The sequence below is a fragment of the Sus scrofa genome, chromosome 8 (genome assembly GCF_000003025.6).
Source record: "Sus scrofa isolate TJ Tabasco breed Duroc chromosome 8, Sscrofa11.1, whole genome shotgun sequence".
NCBI classification, from domain to species: domain Eukaryota; kingdom Metazoa; phylum Chordata; class Mammalia; order Artiodactyla; family Suidae; genus Sus; species Sus scrofa.
In genome coordinates this window covers 42,873,540-42,895,906 of record NC_010450.4, presented here as the reverse complement: position 1 = coordinate 42,895,906, position 22,367 = coordinate 42,873,540, and the positions used below count along the sequence as shown (strand labels likewise).

The following is a 22,367-nucleotide window of genomic DNA, read 5'->3' as shown; positions in this document are numbered from 1 at the left end:
CCAAAATCCCTGCTCAATCCTTTCTTTCAGGTAGTCTCATTCTCTTTATCTTCTTCTGCCTTCCTAATATAGTAGAATAAAATGCACACAATTATGAAGAAAAGTCAGTATCTTTAAAACAGAGGACGTTATATACCAGATAACAATGAGGTAATGTGGCTGTTATTTCTGTGTGACTCTTAAAAATAAACTTTTACCTTTTGTAGGTAATTTACCAAAAAGAAATAAATATGAAAGTACAAGCAGTTTTTAAAATATATTTGTAGGTATAGTAATACCTATATTAGTTAATACACACACACACACACACACACACACACATATATGTATATACAAAAGGCAATTAAAAAATAGAGACCAGTTACTTTAGCTAACTGTTGACTCCCTAGGAATTAATTAAGAGCTGTGAATGGTATATTTATTTCTTTTCATTTAACTTGCTTTTTAATACTCTAAATTTGCTAATTTCACTATTAATAAGGAGAGGTAACATAAATAATACCTCTGTTAAATAGATCATCCAAAAGGGAAAGAAATCCAGTGTTAAAAAGAGTTTGGGGGGCATATATACTCTCTTTACTATAGTTTATCCTGCGTGCTTGCTCAAGTAACTCTTCCCAAGAGTTGCTCGTCTTGGAAAGAGTCTGAGTAAATACACAGTTGTTTTTCATCTTACTACATCAGACTGTATTGTCCTTTATATATATGTATTTATTAATCCTCACAACAACTGTATGGTACAGATATTATTATACCCATTTAAAAGATAAGAAAATTGACCCCCCCCCTTTTTTATATTGCTCTCCCAACTTTCAAGTGATCTAAAATGTTGTAGTACAGCCATTATTTATTTGGCTCCAAAGCTACAAAATAACATTTTATAAATAGGATTAGATGATTCAAATAGTTGTGCTAAAGACCAAGGAATAGAGACTGCAGCTTTCTAGATTTTGAAAACTCCAGGTGGTTGAAATTTAATGCTGAGATGTTTGATTATCAATGGAAAGGTGCTAAGGGGATGACTTTATTAGGGGAAATTTTTCTTTTTCTTTCTTTCCAGCGGCTTGCGGTGGACTTCTCACAAAACTGAATGGTACCATAACCACTCCAGGCTGGCCCAAAGAATACCCCCCCAACAAACACTGCGTGTGGCAAGTGGTCGCACCAACACAGTACAGAATTTCTATGAAGTTTGAGTTTTTTGAATTGGAGGGCAATGAAGTAAGTGAAAAATAAATACAAAATTTTATATCATGTTTTGGGAATCTCTAAAGGAAATCTGGTAAACTAAAAAAGAAAGAAAGAGAAAGGTAGAGGGAGGGAGAGGGGGAGGAAGGAAAAAAGGAAGGAAAATTTCAGTAGTACAATAGTATAGATGCTGTAATCTTTCTTTGCTCTATTTCTCATTTGTGCAACTGCTTGTATTCCTGTTGGCATTGGAGGATATTTTAGACTGCTTGTGGAAGGTTGACAATGACTCCGAGGGAGTTTGTATTAACACTCAGTGGTTTCCTGATTTATTAAAATACTGCGAAAATATTAGGCTCATGTCACATAGACTTATCTAGAAAAAAATAATCCAAAATGCATTTGTTGAGTCATAACAAAAATACCTGTTTGGGAGAACCTGGTGCATTTCACTTGTAGAACTAGGCATATTTTCCTTATGTAAGTAGTTTCGCATCATGAGTATGCCTAAGGTTCACAAATAAAGATTAATTTTTTAACCTTAATAAAAATGCATTTAGTTGACACTGTCTTTCCTTTACATAATATAGCTTACTGTAGTAAAGGTCCAGTTTTCTGTGGGTGATCACATTTAGACAAGTGAAATCATTTATTTGAGAATTCCCACGTGGTAGTATACACACGTCAAATTCAAATGGAATGTCGATTCTGGAAATGACACCTTTGAGAATTGTGTCTTGTGTGATTGATCAACATTGGTTAAGTCCAGGAAAAAAATGTAGCAAATGTTTGTTTTGTTTGCGCTTTTCTACTTTTTCTTTTCTCTTTAAGTAAAATGCCCTTATCCTTTCTCTCAGCTGCCGTTTTTTAAAATAAGGTTCAAACTTCTAAATATGATAAAATTCATTCCTAAAAAGTGTTTAGTCTTTGAGGTATATCTGTTGAACACTTGCAGAGAAGTGAAAGAACAGAAATATAATATATCTGTGCTCCTGGGCAATAACCATTAGTCACATTTGTGGGTTTTATACCATAATTTTGTCTTTGTGTATGTAAAGTTGCTTCTTTTTTCCCTCCTACTTTTCCTTCCTTCTTTTTAATTACCTTTTTAAAATTCTGCTTATTGTAGAACACGGCATTTCTCTGTAATTTTTTAGTGTCTTCTGATGGCTTTAAGGTTAAAAGAAGAGCAAACTTTTGTGTTTCCTTAAAGGAAATTATAGTCTGAAATATAATGAACTGATGTTATAGAGTTTTAGAGCTCAATGGACACTTTAAGAACTTCTTTACCTCATGTGTAAGCTTTATGATGGAAAAGACTACAATTTATATTCTAACAAACTTTATCCACATGAAACATTTTTCTTACTTACCTTAAATTTGAGGAAATTGTAAAGTGAAGAAAATATTTTTATAATAGTAATATTAGAAAAGGGTTTATAAAAGTGACACTTTTTGAATGGGAATCTCCCTGCCAGTTCTGTGGTATCATGTGAGCTTATTATTGAATGGCTTCTACTGTCTCAGTTTCCATAAAGCTGTTGTGGCAAAATGACATTTTGACTCACTCATTGAGAGATGTTCCTAAGAAGGAAAGATGTTTATGTTTGGAAGGAAGAAAGGTAGATAGTTTTAAATGTATGGGGCAGTATGTTTGAAGCATTTTTTTCATGGTAGCAGTCTTTATTCCTGGATGCAGGCTTTATAAACTCTGTAACATATCTTGGAATTCTTAAACTCATGATGAGGTTACTGTGTGGGAAGCTACTAAAATTCTGTGCATTTTTGTAGTTTGAAGTCTTAGCTATTTAAAATAAAGGTGTAAGCATAATCTTGATTTATAGAATACTGGATTAAGTTATAACTTCACTGCTTTATTCATTATATTGATATCCAAAAGGAAAGCCAATATCAAGCAACTTTAGCCAAGGTAACATTATCCTATCTTGGAGTCAGAGGCCTCTCTAAATAAAAGCTACAGTTGTAACAAAGTAGATGGAAAATTTATCTTATTTTTCCTAGCAAGGTTTACTGACTTATCATTTAATTAATATCACAAGAACCAGTAATTTGAGTTGACATATTGCAAAGTATACATCCGGCCCAGAGTTCAATCACACACATTGTTAAACAAGTCATTTCAGTTTTCCCTAACTCAGTATTTTTTGGAAAAGATACATGCTGTAAGTACATATATACAAGTATACTGTTGTATATAGAGCTCTTGGAGATGTTCAGAGCAAGAATCTTCTGTCTTTCATGACTTCTGCTTCATTTTGGACACTTTTCTTGATTTTTGGATCTGTTAAATCCAGTTTTACTACTACAGGATTAAAGAGGGAAAAACATGGTCATTTTTTTCAAAAATAAATGTCAATCATCTGATGCTTTCAAATCTTGTGGTTACAGTAACCATGTTTATTTCTAGGTTTGCAAATATGATTATGTGGAAATTTGGAGTGGTCTTTCTTCTGAGTCTAAATTGCATGGCAAATTTTGTGGTGCTGAAGTGCCTGAAGTGATCACATCCCAGTTCAACAATATGAGAATTGAGTTCAAATCCGACAATACTGTATCCAAGAAGGGGTTCAAAGCACATTTCTTTTCAGGTATCAGTATTTTCATGCTGCATGTATATATTATGTATTTTTTCAAGGTGGATTGGCTTAAATTATATACTATCCATTCTTCATAGTTTTCTGTAAATGAACTTGAAGGTACATAGAATGCATGAACATTTATCCTAGTTTAATAATTTTTTTATTTAAAATTAGTTTATTAGTAATAAGGCCCTGATGAAACACACCCTTTACCAGACCTCTGAAAAGTAGCAGACTTTTTCAAAACAATTTATCTTTGTCTTTGGAATGTGTGGTCTCATTTTAGAAACATATTTTTTATTCTTACTGCTAAGCAACACGTTTCTTATTATTACATTTTCATTCTTATTATTAAGCAGACATTAAAATCATACTTTACCTTATCACTATAGAAATGACTGCAGATAGAGACCTAGAAATGTGTAAATTATAATTTTACTAAAAATAATATATTTTCAGATATATCTAGCAGTTCACAGGTCTATGTTTGGAATTTAACATGAACCAGCTCACAGTAAAAAACTCCCTCTTAAAGAGCTGAAATTTGATTAAAGGGCCCTAAATTTTATTAAAATAGAAACATCAGTGAGATTTCCTCATATTCCTAACTTTAAAATTGTACCTCTTAAAAATATTATTCTGAAACTTCAAAAATAGATAAAATTGTAACAAGCTTTGGTAGAACAATCCATTCTGCCTTTCAGACTGGCAAGCAATCTAAAGCAACTGAATTCCAATTACATTTTAATATTAGGTAATTTGGATCGAGTTAATTCAAAGTCCATTTAATAAAGTCCCAATGTATTTAAAATTAATGAGATTTACAATGCTCAGGGTTTGTTTGGGGTTTTCAGTGTAATTGAAGTTAATGGTTCACAAGTTCCATTGAGGTCCAAGTGATATACAAAAGTACATTCAAAATACATGGATTTGGCTCCCTTGCTCTCCTTCCCTTCCTTTCCTCAGATTTAATTGCCTTTTAAAAATTCTTCTCAGATATAGAAAAAAAACTAGTAGTTCTTACAGGAGGCAAGACAGGGAAAGAGGATTAAGAGGTACAAACTATAACATATAGAATAAATAAGCTACAGTGATACAGTGTACAGCACAGGGAATATAGCCAATATTTTATAGTAACTTTAAATGGAGTATAACCTATAAAAATATTGAATCATGATGTTGGGCAATTGAAACTAATATAACATTGAAATCAACTGTACCTCAATAAAAATAAATAAATAGGAAAAATAAAAATAAAAAATAAAAATTATTCTCAGGCATTCATTTAAGACTCGTTATTCAAAGTAGAATTTTAATATACTATTTTCATGAAAGTTAGATTTCCTTAGACTTTTTTATTTTCTAAATATCATGTATTTTACAAATTCGAGATGACCCGGTGGTTAGAGATAAGGCTTCTTAAGTTCAAGCCACCTAAATATTTATTTTAAAAATTAAAATTACAAGGTGAATAAATTTTTCGTAATATTAATATTCATGATCCTTAAATCATTCATTTTATTTAATAAGACTTTTTTTTTTCCTTTTGTCTTTTGTCTTTTTAGGGCTGCACCCATAGCATATGGATGTTCCCAGGCCTAGGGGTCCAACTAGAGCTAAAGCTGCTGGCCTACTCCACAGCCACAGCAACGCCACATCTGAGCCATGTCTGCAACCTACACTATAGCTCATGGCAACGCCGGATCCTTAACCCACCGAGCGAGGCCAAGGATTGAACCTGCAACCTTGTGGTTCCTAGCCAGATTCGTTTCTGCTGCACCACAATGGGAACTCCTAATAAGACTTTTTAAAAAGACATATGCTACATATACTGGTGACAAAATATGATTAAAGTTATCCAGAATATTTAAAATTCATGCTCTGATGTTTCTGTTCAGGCAAAACTTTCTAAATTGTAAGGACAAATTATGTCTTTAGGACAATAATATTGAAATGCAGTTAAGTAACCTGAACAATGAAGTTGAAGGGGAAATTAAACCCCAAATCCTCATATTGTAGCTGCCATTCTGAGAAATTACTGTACAAGCATACATTATCTCTTTAATAATCAAAATAAAGCTAATAATCTCATTGTATATTCATTTGACAGACTAAGCAGCTGAGAAAATAAGTAAACTGCTCAGAGTCACAAAACATTTAAACTGTTGTTTGCCTTAGTTTTTCTTAACCATAATTTTTAATTTTTAAAAAAACTTTTTTAGGGCCGCACCTGTAGCATATGGAGGCTCCCAGGCTAGGGGTCAAATCAGAGCTGTAGCCATCAGCCTGCACCACAGGCACAGCAACACTGAATCTGATTCATGTTTGCAACCTACACTCACAGTAACACTGGGTCCTCAACCCACTAAGCAAGGCCAGGGATCGAACCCTCAACCTCTTAGTTACTAGTCAGATTCGTTTCCGCTGCTCCACAACGGAATTCCTGTCTTAACTATAAAAGTTGATCATGCCCTTTGTAAATGGTGTTAGTTGTATGCTACATTCAACATATTTGTTACCTGGAAACCAATGGATATACGTCTCACTTCTTTATTAGATTACCATTTTGTAAATTCCAAGATAAATAAGTATAAATGTTCAATGTTTTCTTTTTGATTCATTGAAAAGTCTTGGCAGTTTGTCAGATTCATATTTAAAATACTGTAGTCCTGGATAAGTAATTAGATCTATTTCACATTTAAATTCTTGGAAGTTTCTCTTAGTGAGGAAGTTGTTTGGTCAAGAAAAGGGAAGACAAAAACATATTTGTGAAAAAAGCTGATGTAGTACCATAAGAGATGGCAGCATTACTTAATGTTCTGATTATGATCATATTACTAAGTCGCAATGTACCAAAGATCATCCACTTTAATTTATAGGTTCTATTCACATTGAAAATATAACTTTAAAAGTTCCTGCTGTGGTGTAATGTGCTAAGAATCTGTCCGCAGAGGCTCAGGTTGCTAGAGAAGTGCAGTTAGACCCCCAGCCGGGTGCAGTGGGTTACAGGATCAGGCATTGCTTCAGCTGCACCTTAGGTCACAGCTGAGGCTAGAATTCATTCTCTGGCCCAGGAACTTCTTTATGCTGTGGATGCAGCCATTAAAAAAAAAAAATTTTTAAAAAAAGGAGAGAGGGAGAAAAAAATATAATTTTAGTGATATAATCATGTGTTAAAAGTCAAATTACTCATCATATTTACTAGAAAGTAGACATGTAAACCAAGAAGATATTGTATTTTACAAGCAAAACTGAAGAATATCTTAAGGTTAAAATTCACTCTCGGAATATTTGTCATGACGCATTACTGGGTTTATTGTGACAAACTCTTTAGGAATAAATTTAGCATGCATACAATGACTATTCTGCAAAAATCCTCAACAAAATACTAGCAAACCAAATCCAACAATACATTAAAAAGATTGTACATCATGATCAAGTGGGATTTATCCCAGAGATGCAAGGATTCTTCAGTATCCGCAAATCAATGTGTGATACACCACATTAACAAACTGAAGAATAAAAACCATATGATCCTCTCAATAGACGCAATAAAAGCGTTTGACAAAATCCAACACCCGTTTTTGATAAAAACCCTTCAGAAAGTGAGCATAGAGGGAACCTACCTCAAAATAATGAAGGCCATATATGACAAACCCAGAGCTAACATCATTCTCAATGATGAAAAGCTGAAAGAATTCCCGCTGAGATCAGGAACAGGACAAGGATGTCCGCTCTCGCCACTACTATTCAACATAGTTTTGGAAGTCATAGCCATACAATGACTATTCTATTCGCCTCAGAAATTCCATTCTTGGGACTCTTTCATAAAGAAATATTTCAAAATCTGGAAGAAGGATTTTCAATACACTGTGAAAGCAACAGAAATTTGAAACAACCTTCAAATGCACTGTGTGGACTCTATCTGTTGCCCTGTGCATACAACTAAGCATGTGGATGGGAACAGATCTGAAAGTTGTTATATAAAAAATACAAGAATGTTTGTGTTAAGGTGAAAAGATGGTGCATTATAGATTTCCTCCAATTTTCTCAGTTTTCATCTGACTTAAATATAAAAATAACTTTAGAAGGAAGACACATATTGCATTTCTTCCTACTCTTACCCTAAATATTTTCTAGATCTGAAAATATTTCCTTGAGAGTGAAGAAATTCTTAAATCCATATATTTATGAATTAGTTAATAAAGATTAAGTTAATATTAACACAGGTATTTTGTAGTGAGTTAAATTTTATGATTTTTGTAGTTAATTGATATTATAGACAATTTAATAAACATTTGCTATATTGTGTATAATAATCCAGAAATATTTTATGAAGACTTGATCCTAAGTGGTTCTGTGTGTAGTCCATGTTCTGAAAATTTTGGAAGTGGTTATCAAAACATAATGAGAAATGTAACATGTTCAGCTATTTTTTCCATATAATTTTCCCCAGAAACATTGTCAAGAAATTCAACAAAAAATGAAACATTATTTATTATAGGTGATACCATATTACTTGGAAAGGAAATCTATTTAAAAATAAGTATATACAGCAAGATCCCATCCATTCCCCTCCCTCCACCTCCCCCCGGCAAACACAAGTCTGTCCTCCATGTCCATGATCTGTTTCTGTTTTGTAGATAGATCATTTGTGCCATATTTTAGACTCCACATGTAAGTGACATCATATGGTGTCTTTCTCTTTCTGACTTATTCTGACTTACTTCACCCAGTGTGAGAGTTTCTAGTTCCATCTGTTTTGCTGAAAATTTCATTATATAGCACAGGGAACTATATCCAATCACTTTGTGATGGAACAGGATGGACGATAATGTGAGAAAAAATAATGTGTGTGTATATATATATATATATATATATATATATAATGAATATATATATAATGTGTATATATATATGTATAACTGGGTCACTTTGCTGTATAGCAGAAATTAGCAGAACACTGTAAATCAACTATAATAAAAATAAATAAAAATAAAAATATGTTCTAGTTTTCTTGCAACTAATTTATGCATCAAAGAAGAAAAAACACAAGGCGATTTATATTAAAACTATGGCATTAATTTTTAAAATACAGTAATTTAATGAAATAATAATATTGACATTATAATTATTTTGCACAAATAAATTGTGCAAAACTTTATTTTTAAATAAATTTGATTTTAAATAAGTGCTTTTTAGGAGTTCCCATCATGGCTCAGCGATTAATGAATCCAACTAGGAACCATGAGGTTGCGGGTTCGATCCCTGCCCTTGCTCAGTGGGTTAAGGATCCAGCATTGCCGTGAGCTGTGGTGTAGGTCACAGACGTGGCTCTGATCCCACATTGCTGTGGCTCTGGTGTAGGCCCACGGCTACAGTTCTGATTGGACCCCTAACCTGGGAACCTCCATATGCCACAGTAGCGGTCCTAGAAAAGGCAAAAAGACAAAATAAAATTAAATAAATAAATAAATAAGTGCTTTTTAGACCTAAGAAATAGAATTAGGTGACCCTAAAAACTTAGTAGCAGAATAACTAATTAACTAATATAGATTTCTGTTCACCAAAGAACCCATTATATAAATTTTTATTTAATATCTTAAATTAGTCATGAAAAATTCTGTAGCTTGAAAATCTAAAAGTTAGTGGCTTTTACAGATGAAAATCCACAAGCTCCTCGACAAAAATCAGTTTCATCTACTTCTGATTCTATGGGTATATTTATAAAACAATATAATGAAATAATATCAAAGTAAGTAAGGAAATTAGGACTATCAAAGTCAGGCTCCTTGATCATGATATAGAATTATGTGTCTATTAAACTTTTTAGGTAATTCAGAATATAATGGCATAGGCATTTCTAGAAGATATTTGGTCCAGCAATATAGTACTGTTATTTTCTTTGACTGAAGGAGGTTTTTTTTAGATTAACAATAATTATTTTATATGATAGTAAAAACCAAACTTACTTTTATATGATGTATTGAACCAAACTCTACAGATCTGCACAGGTATACATGATATAGTTTACTTGTTTTACGTGATTAAGCAAACTGTATTCTACTCAGAACAAAGTTATTTTTCTTTAAATAGGTTAAACTTGGAAAATCGTAGTAGTTATTTTATGCATATAAAAACAGTAACATTTGGGAAACTTGACTTTAAATTTAATCACAGTTCATTATTGAGGAATAATGTGATGAGTGATTTCAGTCGTTGAGAGCTATTCAGAGATGTCCACCTTCTTTAGGCAGCCCTGTAGTGGTGAAAAGACTTAGTCACAACCTCTGCAGAAGCAAGAAGGATAAGTTTCTTTTAATGGCAATCTCCCTCATGGGTAACTTAATGGGAATGTGATATTTTCCTGAGGACCTTGTGACTTGCACATTGTCTGAAATGCAATGAAACCCAGAGTTCTTGACTCTCAGTTTATTTCTGTCTGTAACAAATATAGAAGTCAGATAAAATGATTTGTATGATTTTCTTACCTTTAAATTCAAGTGATTTCAACTGACCTGCTTCTCATCTTACCCACCTTTCACTGTTCACATATTTCTCTAAATATTTCTATTCCTTCTGTACACCGTTTCTCTCATGGAATGGTCATAGATATTTTTAGAATAAATTCAACCTGATATTATTCTAACAAAACTTTAAATATTAGTGTGATTAATTTCAAATAGTGACATAATTAAAACTCTCCTATGACTCTGAATCCTATTCCAAGTTTCATGATTAGTGATATTTATATAATTGCATGTTTTGGAAAGAAAAAATTATCTGTGTTGTAGCTCTCAATAGAGCTTACGAGTGCTTTTTTGAAGGTGATTTTTTTAAAAACAGTTTTATGTTGAAACCTGTGTGTGCCTTATTTGCATGCACAAATTTCTGGGGTGTATATGTGTACGCATGTGTGCGCATGGTCTGTTTATTTTATATTTGAGTTTATTGTAAGTATATCTGCCCATTTGTGTTTCTGTTCTGGTGCATGGAACCTTTACTTCTTTTTCCTACAGACAAGGAAGCTTTCTGCAAAGAGAAAATTTTTATTTTTGAATCTTGCAAGAACTTGATACAGGTTGCTACTCCAGTTCCATACAGTATGTATTATTCATAAACTGATGGCCTCTAATAGTCTCAGAGATACTCTGCAGGCCTCTGATGGGAAAATGCCACCTCCTTTTTCCCTAATAATGGACCTTTCCTTCATCTAACATGAAGGAATGGAAATCAAATATATCCATCCTAAAGAAGGAGGCTAATTTCCATCTGCAAAAAGTAAATGTTTTTATTTCTACTCAATAAAACATTTGTTTCTCTTACTAATAAAAACAATTTTTAAAATTTCATGCCTACAGTATGAAAATGCTAGAAAATTTCAAATGATCATATATAATTTGCAATTATTGAATATGTTATGCAGACATTCTGAGAAATTTTTAAAACTCCACATCCTCTTTCCTTTTCTCTCTTTGGATTTTCATTGTTCAAAATTTTTGTAGTTTGTGCCCTGAGAGGAGAAAAGAGAAGAAAGTGAAAACAAAATCATGTTTTCTAATATTTTTTCCCCATCTTTGATGACCTTTTATAATAACAAGTCCAGAATATATTTGTGGAATTTGTCTTTTATAAAATGAAGTTAAATGAATAGCTTTCTTTGTCTGCATGATGTAAAAAGTCAGAATAATTTCAAGTATTCCAATGTTTACTGAAATTTTCTTTTTTCATATTGACTATTTGGCATATGCAGGCACAGTTTTATATGCTACTTTGCTGGCATGATGACTTTCCTCCATTGCTATTAGTTACTGTCTTTATTTGTCCAATTTTGAATTTTAGCTAAACTTTACATTAATCTATACATGTATTCTAGCAATGTATTTGATAACTCAATTTTCATGAGATATCAATTATATTAAACAGTGTTAGATATAGAGATTAAGATAGGAAACACTAATCAACTGGGAAACTAATAAAATAATAGATACTTAGACAACATGACTATATAAAATCTTCCTTCTCTTCCCCTGACTCTTCTCCTTCATTTTCTTCTTCTTGCTCTAAAAATTATTTTTAAATATTTTTTTTTCAGCATGATAGAAGGATGAAAAGTTGGCTACAAAAACTACTATACAAATATGAGTGGTTTCACTTTCAACACTGTTTCTCTTTACCATTACCACAAGTCAGATTATATTTTATTAAATCTAAAGAAAATAATTTCCCTAAGAAATATAACCTTGTAACATAAGATTTCCACTAGAATAAAGTTTAAATGTTAGAAATATTTTATGTTTTGGAATTGTTTTCATCATAAAATGACTATGGGTTTAAAAATTCAGCAATACTAACTTGTGTTTTGGGTTTTTTTAAAACATTTTTAACATTTTTGTGTTTGTGGGTTTTTTTTAACATTTTTAACATTTTTGTACTCGCAATCTAAACAGATCTGAATAAAAGGATGGCTCAGGCAGTCCATGCTGCACTAGGTTTTTCACTGAGCAACCTGTTTACCAGTCAGTTGAAAATACGAACTAATTTTCTCTAAACGTCTTTACATACAATTGTTACATTTCCAATCAACTCTCAAAAATCTGGTTGACCTAGTGTACAACTAAAGTTCACTCTATATCAGGTTTTAGGTACTCCAAACAATCACTAGATAAACATTTTTGTAGGAAGTATGAAACTATGTCAGAGTAAGTAATCTTAGGGCCAGAAATTTTCAAATTGGCTCTTTCATTTAGCAATGATGAAATATATTTCTACATCAACTCATGAGGAAGTATTTTCCAAAGAACCTCTGGAAAAGTACATTAAAATCTTAAATTCAAATCATTTACTGCTTGACTGTCAAATTAGGAATTGCAGGTAGCTGATGACATAGCAGTAGAAACTATGGTTCACCATTCACCTATTATCCATGTTATTCACAATTCATCAACTGTAATTTTCACTGTTGATACAATTAAGGTGATGAGACTTCCACATAATTATAAATTGCTCTGACATTAATTTTACAAGGCCAATTCTTTATTAATTTCTAATTTCTTGTACATTTCAATGTTTGATGTCCTTTTAGAGAGTAATTGTCTATTTTCTATGTTTTTTTCTTTGCTTAGTCTCCATAATATTAAAAACTATAGTGGAAATGTAAAGGATAGGTAGAGAACACATAAATCACATATTATTGACTCTTCTGTATTTTTTTAGAACTTTGAGACTGCCTTATGTATTTGGAATATTTTGCTATTTCCAATGCGTGAATATATCCCAGGAGCATATGTGTGCTATGTCATGTTGTCAATCTCCAAAATGGGAAAAATAAATACATCTTTAAAAATTATTATCAGATTCTTGGATAAAAACATCTCTGCTAAACCCATCTCCATCAAAGGAAAATTAATTTGACAAAAAAAGCAAAAATAGCATTTGTTATTTGTGCAATACCGTGAGCTCACAAGTTCTCACTGGAAAAAATCAGTTGACAGTGTAAATTTTAAATTCAGCCTGACCTCTGATGTGACTGCCATGTGTTCTTTCTGTTCTCTATGGTACAGGAGTGGGAAGGTTTGAGTGTTGTGTCATCATATGCATGTGTCAGGAGTAGAGGCTAGTTTTGACTTTAATGGACAAACCAGCCATAGAATGACTGCTGAGTGACATAATATGGTGGCTGATGCCTCTCACTGATTTGACTGCTTGCTAATAGAGTTGGGCTTTTTTCCCTGTAGGGAATTTGTTGACTGTTTCTTAAAGCTCATGTTTCCTATTCTAACCTTTACTTTTTGCACAGTAAAAGCCCTTTTAGGGAATTACTTTTTAATAAAGTGGCCTGCTGGAGTAGAGTAATTTAAAAGACATAAATTAAATTTCTTCTTTAGGGTAGTCTATTCTTTTCTGTCTTGGAATATTGTAAAATGTCCAGATTCATGAATGCTATGCATAACCGCCAAGTTAATAAAAAAAGTCAGCTACGGTAGTTATACTGAGTGACTTTTTTTAAAGTGATTACACACAAATCTTGGAACCTTGTTTAGCCTCTGTCTATATGCCATGGTTAATATAGTGAAAGATTTCCATCCACTTAAATGCTGTTTTGTTTGGTTTTGTTTTGTTTTTGCATTTATTCAAACTACTCACAAATTTTAATGTATCTTAAAAATTGGCAATAAATGTTTAGGATTAGTTGGAAAATGATTCTTTCCTTTCCTCTGTCCTACTCAAAACTTCTCCAGCATAGGAGTGAAAGAGGACTACATGCTGTCATCCTAGCACAAATGATCTTGGAAACTCACTTCATGGCACAAGTCTCCAAGCTAAACAAGGAGTGGGTAGAACTAAGACACTATAAATGGGAGGGGGGGTGTTTTATGTTGGCAACAGGGAAAACTGTGACTTAGTTTACCCGTTGACAGTGTTAATCACCACTAAATGACTCTCGTGATATTCTTTGTTTTCAAAGTTCCTTACTAATCTATGGGGTTATCTCTTTGCTAGACAAAGATGAGTGCTCTAAGGATAATGGTGGATGTCAACATGAGTGCGTCAACACAATGGGAAGCTACACATGTCAGTGCCGGAATGGATTTGTGCTGCATGAAAATAAACATGATTGCAAGGAAGGTATGAAAGATATGTTCTTTTTTTGACAACATCTGGAATTTCATACAGTTTGGGTAAAGCACTGCTTCCACTCATATCAATGAGTGATGTCCTTGTCGACTGTTCTAATGCCAAAAAAAAAAAAAAAAAAAAAATTCATTCAGTGTTCAAAGATACATGGCATACTACTGGAAATCTCATATTACCTAAAGGTTCTGTACCTCACACATGGGTGGCATTAGAATAACTTTTTATAACAGACATAAAGCTGCTGTGATGCCATCTAGAACCCAGAAAAGCACTGTATTATCCCCCAGTTTTCATAGAACAGATCTTATAGCAGTCTCCACATTTAAACTTAATTTCTGCTAAATGTTTTGCATTTGGTTTAATTTCCCTCCCCAGAATATCTCATATATGTGCCACATGAGTGATGTCATTTTAAATACCAAGAGTATCAAACTTAAATGCCTACCAGAAAGAAAACAATTTAAAATGGTATAGAGTGTGCCATTTAAAGTTTTAATTCATGGTTTTGCACACACATGCTCATAGACAGAGTATCGTAGTAGCACAATAGTAGCCTACCCGTTTTGGTCCCAAGGCCTTACAACATTCCAAGGTTTTATAAAGATAATTACCTTAATCTTCTCAGCAAATATGAGCTACATGGGAACAAGAATTACTTATTCAAGCCTTAATTTTTTCCTTTGTGGTCCGCTCTTGAATTTTCTATTTAACTTAGATTTATTACTAAGACAGATTTTATAACTAGTCATTAGTACATGGAGAGTGATAAATGCCTGACTAGAACCACAATTAGGTAATGACTTTTTGAATGTACATTTGAATAGTGCAGAATACCCCGAATCATCCTTGCTCCATTCAGATCCATTTAAATCTAATTAGCATCATTAAGCCACTTCATGAAACCCAAATCTCCCTGTGGAAACCTAGCACAATTAAAGTTCTAGTAGGAAGTCATGAACCAACAACACAGTAATGTGTGGGGCCTTTTATTTTTATTGTACAGTCCTGTAATGTAACAGATGTTTTGCTCATATAGTAAATAATTTCCCTTGAGATTTCTTGGAAAATTTCAGAGAATTAATTGTATTTTAGAATGGGATACACAATAAAGAACAAATAATTTCTAGTATAAACCAGGATGTTCAGGATGAAGCTTCATAAACGATATACTTAGAACACAGTCTAAAGATATCATGTTTTTGAAGTTCCCATCATGGTGCAGCGGAAACAAATCCAACTAGGAACCATGAGGTTGCAGGTTTGATCCCTGGCCTCCCTCAGGGGTTAAGGATCCAGTGTTGCCCTGAGCTGTGGTGTAGGTTGCAGACTTGGCTCGGATCTGGAATTGCTGTGGCTCTGGCGTAGGCTAGCAGCAACAGCTCCAATTAGATCCCTAGCCTAGGAACCTCCATATGCCTCGACTGCAGCCCTTAAAATATAAATAAATAAATAAATAAATAAATAAATCATGTTTTGAAACTTGATAGTCACAGTATAGAATGGTCCCCTCCAAAATGAAGTTATTTAAATTTTGTAAAACCTAAAATGTTTCATGTTTAATTGAATGAGATATTCTTTGAAATTAGTTCAGAAGCTAGTAACTGTTCATTATTTTCCCCTTAGTGCTTCATTTAATTTTGATGAAATTACAGATAATTTACTTTAGCAGCTAAAATTATGGTTTAGGTATTCAAGTGTATACTTTAACAAAGGGAGAGAGAAAATGTAAAGATGTGTTTCATGAAGTGGCTTAATGACACTAATTAGATATAAATGATGTTTCTGTTAATAGGAAAAAAAGAATTGAAAATGGCATAGTCCGTTGATTTTTGTTGTGGTATTGCATTAAATATTTTGCACATACCAAGAGTTGATACCCTTAATTGTCAATAATCTTGCCCTGTGAAAAAATCTGAGCTTATAGATCTAACAGTTGACAAAACAGTTTATTTTCTTTTTAGCATTTATCTAATTCATTGTAAACATTTAATTTCATATGAACTAGAAAACAAAACTGCCTGATTATGATTAGCAACACATTTGATAATGGAGACTAGAGTGTCAATTAGTTATTCAGCAAATTTTTCAGCAGAAATAGTAGGTAAATAGGCTATTGCTTGCTAGTCCAGTCCTGGGCTACAATTCCACGCTAATTAATATTATTATCTTTATTGGCATAGCTGAGTGTGAACAGAAGATTCACAGTCCAAGTGGCTTCATCACTAGCCCCAACTGGCCAGACAAATACCCAAGCAGGAAGGAATGCACATGGGAAATCAGTGCCACACCTGGTCATCGAGTCAAATTAGTAAGTGAGCACATCATTCTTTTTTTTTTTTATTATTAAGCTGCCTGCCCATGTCTTGCACAGCTAGTTCATGGAAATGAATGTTTATTGAATTAAACTGAATTAAGAGGCAAGTGGGAAATATTTTCCTAAATAACACTAAATAAATCCCTGATTTCCTAGATCAAGGTGATACTAATGGTAGCCAGGCAATTCTTTTATGGTGTTCTTATCCAGGATGGGATGCTTTGAAATGCATTACTGAAGTTACTGTAGAACAATAGGCTCTTCCTAATATGCTGGAAAATGTTTCCAAATGGAAAAATAAATGAAGGAACAAAAATATCAGAAACTCACCAAAAAAGTAACAAGTGTTCACTCAGCCCAGCAGAGTAAACTCTACTGGTTGTGTCTGTTCTATATGCCTCATAATGCAAATCATATTTATTTTTATAATAAAACTAATTTTGTGGTTTATGGAGTATTATTTTTGCATAATATGTTTCCCTCTTTAGATGAATACCAATATCCTTAGGCTTCTCCCAAATACAAATGTGAACATAATGTTTGTCCTTTCTCCTGTATTCTTTGAGTCATGCATTCTGTCCTGGTCATCTGATAGTACCTATTAAATTTCATTATAGGCTACAGAATACTTGAAAAATATAATTAAAAGAAATAGAACCATAGGTATATAGAAATTTTAACAATTTTCTGCAATATGCTATTTCAAAAACAGGAGGGGATTCCAACTATCAAGGCTCAGGACAGTCTAGCAGGAACCGTTATAAAGGACAAGAAATTGTCTTGAGAATGAGTTCATGGTAGCTTACTGAGCCAGTCCAGCCATAAAGTTGTTAATTCTGTTTGAACTCTTTCCTTCAGTAGTTTTTTTTCTTTTTTGTTCAGTAAAGATGTCTTATTCATATGCAACATAATAATATTAGAGACTGTCACTGAGACATACATATTCCTATTATGCAGTTCCTTCCAATCACCACAGTTGTAAACTATCAGTAAATGACTTTCCAAACAGAGATGTTAACTCTGACATTTTCATTTTAGCCACTCTTTGAAAGAATGTTAGGTGCTAGGAAATAACATTGTAGGCGTTTTATTGCTTTCCAATCCTGTTCAAGATCCTGATTGATAGGCCCACTCTGAAGCTATGGGCTGAGATACAGAGGCTTCATTTTTTAGTGGTGCAGTAGCTAAGGGAGTTGGGAAAATGGATTTTTCTGAACATTTTTTTTGTGTAGATCCAAGTTTTGTCTGGCATTGTATTCCTCATCCCTGAAGAATTTCCTTTCATATTTTGTGTAGAGTATGTCTGTGTAGTTTCATTTTTAAAAGATATTTTCATTGGGTATAAAATTCTAAGACGGCAATTTTATTTTCCCTTCTCCACTTTAAATACCTAACTCTATTCTTTTCTGCCTTTCATGGTTTTTAATGTCTGTGATGTCTTAATTTTATTCCTGTGGAAGTAATGTTTCTTTTCTCTGATGGCTGCCTTCACCATTTTTTTATCAGCAGTTTGAATATAATGTATCTGGGGTGTGTGTGTGTGTGTGTTTAATAATTTATACTTCTGAGAAATCTCTGAATTTCTTGCATCTGTATTGTGATGTCTGCCATGAATTTTTGAAAATTCTCGACCATGGTTTGTTTACAAGATTCTTCTGCATTGTGTCTCTCTTATTCTGGTATTCAAAATACACATATGTAGGATTTTTTCATACTATCCTATAAATCTTGAATTCTCTGTTATTTTTGTCACTCTGTTTGAATTGAAGCATGGTAATTTCTATTGGCCTGTCTTCAAGTTCAATGATTATCTATTCAGCAGTCTTGAGTCTACTAATGAGCTTGCCAAAGGTATTCCTTATCTCTCTTATCATGTTTGTTTTTTATTTCTAGTATTTCCCTTTGATCCATTATTATAGTCCCCCTGTGTATTTGTCTGCTTAGATTACCTTTAGAAAAATGCAACACACTGAGTGGCTAAAACAACAAAGTTTTTTTTTTTTCTCTTACATTTCTGGAGGCTAGAAGTTCAAGATCAAGGTGTTGTTAGGGGTGGTACCTGGTGAGGCCTCTTTTCCTTTCTTGTAGGTGGCCACTTTAACACTATCATTGCATGGCCTTTCCTCTGTGGTATACTCTCCCTCATAGAGAGAAAGGGGGAGCAAGAGAGGACAAACTCTGGTGTCTCTTCATCTTCTTATAAGGACATTAGTCCTGTGAGATTAGGGTCTCACCTTTAGGATCTCATTTAATCTTGATTACCTCCCTAAAGGACCTGTCTGCAAACATAATCACATTGGGATTAGAGCTTCAATGTATGAATTTGGCTATGGGGTACAATTGAGTTCATAACAGCATCTCTCTGCTGAAATTTCTCATCCATTCTTAAGTGTTGTCTGCTGGAATCTCTAGCATATTAATGATAGTTACTTTAAATTCCATTTGATAATGTAAATATAGAGGTCATGTTTGAGTCTCTTGTGTTGATTATTTTCTCTCAACACTGTACTTTTTGTCTTGCCCTTTTGTGTGTCATGTAGTTTTTTTAATTAAACATTAGATGTTATGTGTCTAACTATATTGCTTCTGTTAGGCTGTTAGTGAATGTATGTAAATGGGAAGGGATGTTGTTGAGTGATTATAGTCAGTAATTAGCTGAGTTTGGGTTGTCTTGTTTCTATTATTAACTGTAGTAAGCCATTGGCTCTGAGTTCCTTTCTCTTAGATTGAAAGCTGGAATTTCAGATGTGTTTTTTCAATATCTCCTTCATCTTAACTTCCTCATTCATCTCTACCCCAAACTGTATTACCTCCCCGTATGTTTTCCCCCTCAACCAGTGGTAGACTGCAGTTACATGCTGCTTGGTGCTTGGTAGTCTTGCAGTGAGGGCAAGGGGTTCTCTACTGTTTTAGTAGCCTCCATCTTAGACAGGATCTATGTTTTTAGGTGTTAGAGAGAGCCTTTTTTTTTTAAAAAAAAAAAAGTGGTTCTGTTTATTCTCTTTCTAGCAGCCAAACTCCATTTTTTAACTATGCTTAGTTCTCCATGGGAGAGTTTCTCTTCCCTCTCCCAGTTACAGCAGGTCTCTGATGTTATTGGTGTAGGCTCCTGGGTCCAAGACTTCCCCGGGGATGGAAGTGTTTTTGTTTGTTTATTTAAGCTTTCTTGTGGCTACTGTGGGTCTGAACATTTGTCCTGGATTTATGCTCTTCCTCCCAGAGGCTTGAGGCTTTGTTTCCCAGAGAAGAGTTGCATCAAGGTTTCATGCTTTTCTTCCGAGAAGTGACCACTTAACCCTCCAAGCCTTCAATACCAAGGAAAGCACTTGTCCATCTCTTGCTTTTCCCACAATATTTCTCATGAGCAGGAGAATAGAGTTCATGGAAAAGAGCCTGCGAGTGGGTACAAACTCCTGTGTCTACAGCTCCCAGTGTGCTATACTCTTACCCCAATCTACACCTCACCTTTACTGATACATTACAATTGTAGCTGAATGTGTCTTACTTGGTTATATGGCACACAACATCTTTCTCTCTCTCTCTCTCTTTTTTTTTTTTTTTTGTCTTTTTTTGTCTTTTGCCTTTTCTACGGCCGATCCTGTGGCATTTGGAGGTTCCCAGGCTAGGGGTCTAATCAGAGCTGTAGCCACTGGCCTACACCAGAACCACAGCAATGCGGGATCCAAGCCGCATCTGTGACCTACAGCACAGCTCATGGCATTGCTGGATCCTTAACCCACTGAGCAAGGCCAGGGATCGAACCTGCAACCTCATGGTTCCTAGTTGGATTCGTTAACCACTGCACCACGACAGGAACCCCACACAGCATCTCTTCTAAATGTAGTATGTCACCTTCTAAATGTAGCAGGAGTTCATGTCTCATCTCTCCTCAGTGGGGCCTGAGAGTCAGTGGATTTGATACTATTTGGTTGACTAGTGACTTTGGCTCTTTGATGTGTTCAGCAAAGTTATGATTTTTTGATTGTTTGTTTACATGAGTTTTCTTGGTAGAGTAGAAGCAGTATTTCTTTCAACTTTCTATGTTCAAGGGGAAATAGAACTCCTAATAACCTCAACTTGAAAAATGGCAATAATATGTTCTCAATTATATACCTTTCAGCTTATTGAGCATCCCTTCCAACTCTAGGACAGTCTACTTCTTCACAAATTACAGGTAAATATTCCACCTGAGGATCAGGATAGTTTGTTCAAAAATGGTTCTTATGATGGAACATGATAGAGGATAATGTGAAAAAAAGAATGTATTTGTGTGACTGGATCACTGCTGTACAGTAAAAATTGACAGAACACTGTAAACCAATTATAATGTAAAAAATAAAAATCATCTAAAACAATAAGAAAATAGATAAATAAATAAAACTACACACACACACACACACAAAATGGTCATACCTGCTAGTATCCTAAGGTAATTTTCAGAAGTAAAATGAAAGCTCTAATGCAACTATTGATTTTTAAGTATTTGATTTTGTGGTCTTTGTTGAAGTAGCTACAGTCTAAGCTAGGTTTTCTCAATATTACTATGCATCAGAATTGCCTAGGAGATTTGTTAAAAGACATTTTGCCATGACAAGTTTTCTGAATCAGAGCATAATATTGATTCCACCATCTTATTTCATTAACCATGTTCATATTAAACCTGACTCACAATATCACTAACAATCAGCATCAGTAAAAAGTGTCTTGTAACAAATTAGCTACTAACTTCAAGTGATATTTTAGTTCTATATTTTTACCTCTTACCGTTTCGACATTATCATTGGTAATACTGGCTTTGTAATAGAACTGTTAATGAATCTTACCTACTTTAAATCTGAAATCACTATTGCAGACATCAGCCAATGGACATTTGGCCAAAACTATTTGTAATGTTCAAAAAATTCAATCACCTACCCAAATAATTTGACATTTGTTAAATAGGATATTTCATCCAGAAGATAATTTATTTAAAATAAATGTATGTTTCTCGGCTTCTTTAGGAGACTTAATTTTCAGGGAGGAACTTGAACCCAAACTAATTTTGAAAATAGATTCCAGGAAAACTTGGAAATTATAAAATCTCTTAATTCTATTAGATCAAGAGCTGGATAGATACTTAGTTTCAAGCTAGTTTATTTATAGGCTAAGGTGAAAAGGAAAAGCAAAGAAAAAACTTGTCCTCATGTGCACTGTGGACCTTTCTTTACAACTCACGACTACCCTTCTGACCTTAGGCTGCATGGAAAAATAAGAAAAAAATTCTAAATATTTTATCTTTTCATATAGAAGCAAAGAAATGGAAATTTTTCCTGAAGACAACTTAACAAGATATTAAAAGAACTTATTTATGAACTTTGAGAGTCTTATTGTTCTTTCTAACCCAAATATCCCTTTAATCTAGTATAAAATTGTGTTGAGTGACATGCAAGTAGTAGCTTATGGTTCTAAGCAAGGCTCATTCACTGTGTCTATAATAACCATTATTTTAGTTTTTTTGTGAGACTGTAAGTATTAAAGTTATTTAGATCATCATGCCATTATGTGGTATAATAGTACTGTAATGAAATTCAATGTCCAGTGAGATATGAACATTCTTCCTTTATCATAAGTATATTCAGTTCTTAGTG

At 33.5% G+C, this 22,367-nt stretch overlaps 1 protein-coding gene across 3 annotated transcripts in view; it reads left to right on the top strand.

Annotated features, from left to right (window-relative positions):
* Positions 1-22,367, top strand: part of TLL1 (tolloid like 1) — a 238,333-nt gene that overhangs the window by 198,309 nt on the left and 17,657 nt on the right. For 2 of the 3 annotated variants that reach the window (XM_021101281.1, XM_021101283.1), the window contains 4 exons: positions 1,061-1,221; positions 3,617-3,797; positions 14,292-14,417; positions 16,607-16,734. In XM_021101281.1, the coding sequence (XP_020956940.1) occupies positions 1,061-1,221; positions 3,617-3,797; positions 14,292-14,417; positions 16,607-16,734 (596 nt within the window). Of the gene's footprint in view, positions 1-1,060; positions 1,222-3,616; positions 3,798-14,291; positions 14,418-16,606; positions 16,735-20,860; positions 20,915-22,367 lie in introns of all 3 variants that reach the window. The other variant, XM_021101282.1, reaches the window with a different exon arrangement.